At 31.6% G+C, this 7,395-nt stretch overlaps 1 protein-coding gene across 1 annotated transcript; it reads right to left on the bottom strand.

Moving 5' to 3' along the window:
- Positions 1–1,790: 1,790 nt before the first annotated feature.
- On the bottom strand, positions 1,791–5,160 carry LOC149905622 (acyl-CoA-binding protein-like). The gene is made up of 4 exons (XM_090105972.1): positions 5,113–5,160; positions 3,756–3,793; positions 3,220–3,334; positions 1,791–2,002 (listed from the first exon to the last, which is right to left on the bottom strand). The coding sequence occupies exons 2-4, from the start codon at positions 3,768–3,770 to the stop codon at positions 1,869–1,871; spliced, it is 264 nt and encodes an 87-aa protein (XP_089962098.1). The 5' UTR covers positions 3,771–3,793; positions 5,113–5,160; the 3' UTR covers positions 1,791–1,868.
- Positions 5,161–7,395: the final 2,235 nt, after the last annotated feature.

Below are 7,395 nucleotides of genomic sequence, written 5' to 3'. Positions count from 1 at the left end.
AAAGCACTAAGACGAGAAATTAATAATATAACTTAATTTTGAGCCTACAATACAAAATCGCAAGTTCTACAAAAAGTTGCAATTTTGACATTGAACTTTCTATAACATGTCACTTTTCACACATGACATTGTCAACAAAAGTCGCGTTCGAGTAATGTGTTTCTCATTTTTGTTTTGAGCACACAATTTGAACACAATCTTATTTTCTTTTCCTTACCCTAATGATATGGTTTTATCAAGATGATGCTTTGAGCATATTTCGTAATTAAGGAAGGAAACCAACAAATGCGTCAATTTACATTCAGGTTTTAATAGGTGGTTATGGGCAATTGCCCGATGTGATGAAGGCTTCATTGTATTGAAATTAATACAAGCAGTAAGAAGTAATTAGTAATTTGTCATCTATCCATAATCCATCAAGGACAAGGAAGAGGCGATTTGAGAGAAAATAATTTCAGCATTGTTTACCTATCAAGAAAAGTTTATACTCAAAGCAGAGAAAGATATATTTAAAATCACTACTGCTGACTAAGCAAATAAAACCGGCCAAGTGCGAGTCGGGCTCGCGCACAAAGGGTTCCGTAGCAGCAAATATAATAAATTACAGTTAAATCAACCTATCTCAAAAACTATAAGAGATACTTTGATCAAACCAAAAATCGTTGAAAGAGTTAATTAGCATGCATCACCTCTATTTTTTTTAGAATTTTATACCCCGTAGTTATAAAAATAGAGGGGGGGGGACATACTTTTTACGACTTTGAGAGCTGATATCTCAAAAACCGTTCACTTTAAGAAAAATGTTTTTTAGAAAACTTTATATCATTTTAAAAGACCTTTCCATTGATACCCCACACGGGTATGTACATCGAAAAAAAAAATTTCATCCCTCAGTTACATGTATGGGGGGCCCCACCCCCAATTCTTTTTTTTACTATTTAGTGTCATATTTTTGTAGCGGTTCATACAACACATATTCCCATCAAATTTCATCACTGTAGTACTTATAGTTTCCGAGTAAATCGGCTGTGACAGACGGACAGACGGACAGACGGACAGACGGACATGACGAAACTATAAGGGTTCCGTTTTTGCCATTTTGGCTACGGAACCCTAAAAAGGTGCACTTGTTGGAGCATCAACTTATATTAAGTCAAATTAAGATCAAGCATATTCTTTTGTAATTTCTGTCCATTTTCTGTCAGTATAATTTACCTATTTCTTTATTCGAGCAATCTCGTATATTTCATAACTAGCTTTCCGCCCGCGGCTTCGCCCGCGTTTTCAAAGAAAAACCCGTTCCCGTAGGATTTCCGGGATACAACCTATCCTATGTCCTTTCTCGGGTATCAAAATATCCCTATACTAAATTTCATGCAAATTGGTTCAGTAGTTAAGGCGTGATTGAGTAACGGACAGACAGAGTTACTTTCGCATTTATAATATTAGTAACTAAGGATACTAATAATTGTTAACGTTTGTAGTAAAGTTGTGGATTCATGTACCAGACAAGGAAAATCTGACAAGATTTAAGCTGTAGGTATATAAGTTTTTCTGTATTTTCAACAGCGTAATAAAAATTATTAAAGTAAAGTTTGTTCCATATAATGTATATCAGTATATGTATGTAACTTTTTTGTTTAAGTATTGTAATAATTAATACTAAAATAGATATTATAACAGATATTTTTTGTAAACAAATTACATACAGTCTAAAAGAAAAACTAAGTTAATCACGTAATTCTAGCGCCAAAGGTCAGTTAAGATCTTTTTCGCAAAAAAAAACACGATTATAAAAATTAAATTTATTCAGTAACAGATTGCCAAAAGTTCTTATTCATAATTAAATAATTAGTCTAGACTTATATTTAAGCGTATTTGGATTGGAGCTGGTTGGCCATGTCGATATACTGCTTCTTGGCGTCGTCCTGAGACATTCCCTTGCGGCCAGTCCATGCCTTGAATTTGGCGCTGCTCACGACATCAGTTACGCTGGGTGCAGCTGCAAAAAATAATATTATACTTGTAAAGTACATAAGTATACATAATATATTATGATGTAACTATATAGTTACATATATGAAAAAAAAAGTTGTAAGCGCAGATGTTTCCATTTGAATGTGAAAAATAGTGAACACACATACACAACCATATAAAATTCGATCTACCCATTTTCTGCTTACCTCGGCAAGCAGAAAATCTTGTTTATAATTTTATTATAATGCAGTAAAAATAAACATAGAACAATAGAACATAAGAATGGTTGCTTTTTTTTTGTATTTGTATTGTATGTTTTTTTTCTCATGAGTCAGATGATTTTATTTGCATTAACTAACTGTTATAAGTATCTATAATGTACCTATTTCATGTATAGATTACCAATTTTTTTTTATAATTTAAGAAAAAGTAGTTTGCCTTAGACGTCAAGTACCATGAAAAGTTTAAAGATTCGATTTTAAGCCGTTACTTTGGAGGTGAGCGTTTCGTAACATAGCATGAGGATTAAAAAAATATATTCATTTCAATGAAATATATATGTAAATGACTAATACGTAAAATGTATTCTCTATTATCCTCATTCCTCTGTCCTCATATTTGTCCTCCTAGAAAAATGTTTTTGAACGTAAACATTTCGAGTAAACAGGAAATTGGACTAAAGATAGTTTCCTTCTAAAACTAGGTAAAAACCAAACAAATTTACAAAAATATTAAAAAAAAATTGTCCTTTAAAATTTTAAATACATTTTCATGTCTGTTCAATTTATATTTTACTAGCTGCGCTCCGCGGTTTCACCCGCGTGGTTCCGCTCCTGTTGGTCTTAGCGTGATGATAATATTATATGCCTAGATAGCCTTCCTCGAGGAATGGGCTATCTAACACCGAAAGAATTTGTCAAATCGGACAAGTACCTAGTTCCTGAGATTAACGCATTCAAACAAACAAACTATTCAGCTTTATAATATTAGATACTATATATACCTAGATTCAGTACCTATCTTCCGAGATACCTAGGTATAAAAAAGACTTAATTATCAAAATATTAGCTATTATTTAATTGAAAATATAATATCACACCTACAGCTAGTAGCTACCTACCTACTTACTGCTTTCATAATTTTCAAAATCTAATAATGATGAAACATCTGCATCGTAAGGATACAGGTACATACAATGCTCCTAATGATGGTGATGATGATGATGATGATGCCGATACTAACCGATGTTGACGTCACCAATGGTGGCTTGCTTGTACAGGGAGTACAGGGCCAGGTTCTCGTTGTCGGAGGGCTTGGTCTTCCAGTTCCTTACGGATTCGGCGACTGAGTTGAATTGCTGAAAAACATATAGGTACATGACTATTATTTTCTTGTTTCAAATATTTCAAGCATTAAAAATTAAAATGATTTAAAAAAAATCATATAGTTACACAGCTTGTCCTAAAGTGGTTGGTTCCAAATTTGATTTTACAGACAAAAAAAGGCACCCTGACTATCTGACTAGTTATGACTGCCTGAGAGAAAATAAAATGATTCAACGCAGGAGTAATTGGAACATTCATTAATACTAAGAACAGGATCGATTCAGCCATTTAGGGAGCGTCCATAAATGGCTGAATCGATCCTGTTCGATGAAAAAAATTAAGAGTCAGTTGAATAAAATTAACCGTCGTTGATAAGCCGATGGATATCAACATGATTGTTTCAAAACATTTTGAAAAATTTATATTGTAAAAGTCTGTTAGGTAGTTACTTACCGCGTCGAGGGACATGTTGAAGATAATTTATTGGAGATCTGTAAATAATAAAAAGTATTATTATTAATAACAAGTAATAAATAAGCATTTCCGTATGCTCATTCTAACCCCACTATGTCAAATAGACGTAGAGCATTATTTCGTTGTTGTGCGTTCGAAAAGATTCTCTGCAATGTTCTAATACTGAACAACACTGAATAAGAGTTTTCGTTTGCACTAAATTCTAAAATATCACGAAAGAATGCTCTAAGTTCGTTTGATGTAAATGTTAGAAAAAGTACCTATTCTTGCATTAAAATTTATCAGAAACCTAGCCTAATTCCACTTCCACTCGTAATAATTAAAAACTATGAATAATAATTACATAATATGTATACTGGAAACACCTAAGTGGCTATGCTAGATAGATTTTTAAGAATTCTATTTTATTTATATAGAATACTTAGGCACTTTAATATTTTTATTTATATTGAAGATGAAGACTAGTTAATATTATGCAATAATAAGAAAAAAATAACTGTAAATGTTGATTACGTATGTAATTAATGTGATAGGTACTTAATACGATTTGTTATAGGTATAGGTAGGTATATTTATCATGAATATAGCATAGATATAGCTATATTAATTAAATAGGTAATCACTATCAATAGGTAATACCTACTTACATAAAAACAATAGTAAACTGTTGTTAAAAAAACATACCTAATGACTATAAAATTACATAAATGCGCTATTTAAGTGAAACCCAAAAGGCAAAAAAGAATACAAAATATTATCGGTTATTACTAGGCAAAGAAATAAACTATAGAAGAATGATTAAATAACACTTAATTATTATCTTATCGGAGATAAAAACAATTTATTTAAATCAATAAAAATAACTATACAAAACTTATTGTTTTTGTCCGCGTGGTTTACTCGCAGCTTATGCTTCATTTATAAATATTCTGATAATTAATTAATTACAATGAGAATCGTAACTATCTGAAAATAAATACTGCATTGCGTTTTTTATACAATATTATTATTTGATTAGATAAATTGTTCAATCTCTATCGAATCTAAACATAAATTTATATACTTAATATGTATAGCTATTAAAAAAGCGCAAATTCAATGTGCTCAAAGAAACATGAAAATTTTGTGCATTAAACAATCATACGCACTTATTTTCACCATACAATATGTTTGTAAAAACAATGAAATCACTATATTTAAAAAAATCACAAAAAAACCTCATAATCAACCTTTACAGTCTTCCTCGCAGCTACCTACCATTCACAGTAGAAGTCACTATCAATACAACTAAAAATATTTATATATTAATTAATTAATGTTTTTATCAAATACTCACCACGAAGTTAAAGCAAGAAGATCAAGCAAGTTACTGACGAAGTGGCCGGTGGAACCTCGTATTAAATTTTCGCGGTTCCGACTCTTATCGGTATGAATTATCCAATTATTTTAAGGCTCGCTTATAAAACCTATACACTGCTATCGGCTTCGCTTGTGATATTTTTTACTTTAATTTATATCAGAAATATTTAATTGAAATTAAATAGTAGATACGGATTTTATGACATGATCAAAACAGAAGGTGTTTCAGATAAATACATCTATTTTTCTGAAATTGAAGCACCCGGTAATTTGATATGCTTTTAAGTTTTAAAGATGGTGAAATCGAGTTGGTTCATTAATTATTGGTACCTAACTACCTATAGTTAACTACCATAAACAAACGCATATATACACAGAAAAAAAGTATATAGAGGTAGGTTCCTTCTTATAACCTTACTTATAACGTTCTCTCTCCTTTTTAAACTTTTAACACGCTTTTTAGTATCAGCTTCACCTATGTTTGTGTGTTTGTATGTAACCGACTTGATTTTGACTCACTTTAAACGTGTAGGTACTCCAGTGTACACTTAACAAGGATCGGTCACAGTAGGTCACAACTCACAGTAGGTACAATAATTTCATGAGATTTAGCATGTTTTTGAGTATTTTTTAATTACATTTAATTTGAATTTGTATAGGTTCCTCAAGCTTTGCAAAATATTGTTGCCAATTTTCGAAAAAATCAAGCATTTTTTAGGAAATTTCCGTTGTTAGGTTTGTGAATGAAAATATATACCAACCTACTTACGTAGAGCTGGAACCACAGGCTGGAACCTATGAACTTATGTTAAATATTGAATTTGTTGACAAACAAACATACACAACTCACTTGCACTTAAAATACATATCCAAGCGCATTATCTTATGGGTATTACCTATCTATATTTGCAATTAATCCAAAGCACTCGGCTCGATAAGAATAAAAAAATCTCTTCAATACTAAACACTTCGTAAACTGTATTTTCCTTTGTTTTATTCCATTCAATCTTAAATTTATTGTTTAGAATTTAGGGAATAAAACATACATAGGTTATATTCAAAGGTACGTCTCTGGAATCCATACTAATATTATAAATGCGAAAGTAACTCTGTCTGTCTGTCTGTTACTCAATCACGCCTAAACTACTGAACCAATTTGCATGAAATTTGGTATGGAGATATTTTGATACCCGAGAAAGGACATAGGCTACCTTTATTACGATTTAAATTTGCGAAATATGTACCACGGGCGAAGCCAGGGCCGACCACTAGTAAAATATAAAAACAAATCTTATTGAAGTGAAACTTCTTTAGGCGCGTTGAAAGTAAAATTTCATGGTCGCGTCATGGAAATACCGTCACGTCAGCGAGTAAGGCTATGATTTTGGTATCTTTGAATCTGAGAAGTTTCACTTCTGACACTTGTGTTCAGCATACACGCTTTAAGTACCTACTGGCTAATATGTATACCTAGCTGGTTTTAATTCACAGGTAATAATTATTATAGTAGGTAACTATCTACTATGTATTAAATTATCTGTGTCGTAGGTTAGTTTATATACTTCATAGGTACCTAGGTATATTATCCTACGAATAAAAATGGATTTTTACTAGTACATATAGGTATGTATTATCATAGATTTATCGCAGAATATTACGGCTAATTTTGTTATATAAATAACATAAAATGTCGTATTTATGACATAATAAACATAATCTAAATTATTTTAGCCAACATCCTATTAGTCATTCACAAGAAGGGTAAGGTCCAAAAACATCAGAAGGTTGTCTGTTTATATATTTTCGTAGTTTTATTTTCTTTACTCACTTAATACTTCAATTTTTATTTCAGTGTCTCAAAATATATAGGTACTTGGTTTGAAAAAATACTTCACAATAATACAGGCTATCTGGGCACCGAATCAATTTTACGATACGTGGGTTATAAAATTTGACGATGTTTACCTACGCAAACATAACATCCCCCCTAGTCAAGTGGCTTTCTGTTAGCGTAGCGTTCAATAGAATAGACTACGAATGTATGAGATTGATGTAGGCTGTAGATAAACGTATCTACAGGTTACGTCAATCTCATACATTCGTAGTCTATTCTATTGAACGCTACGCTAACAGAAAACCACTTGACTAGGGGGGCTGGTCCTTTTAGTAACAGTACTTAGGTACCTAATTCCAATCGTAGATTATGGAATTGATAAGGACTACATAATTTTCCACGTTATGGTGCACTTTATCGCATTAT

This window comes from Colias eurytheme, chromosome 9 (genome assembly GCF_061535395.1).
Source record: "Colias eurytheme isolate Ceu_HAF_F1 chromosome 9, ilColEury1 Martin Lab GWU primary, whole genome shotgun sequence".
In the NCBI taxonomy this organism is placed as follows: Eukaryota; Metazoa; Arthropoda; class Insecta; order Lepidoptera; family Pieridae; genus Colias; species Colias eurytheme.
This window is presented reverse-complemented; position numbering and strand designations above follow the sequence as displayed.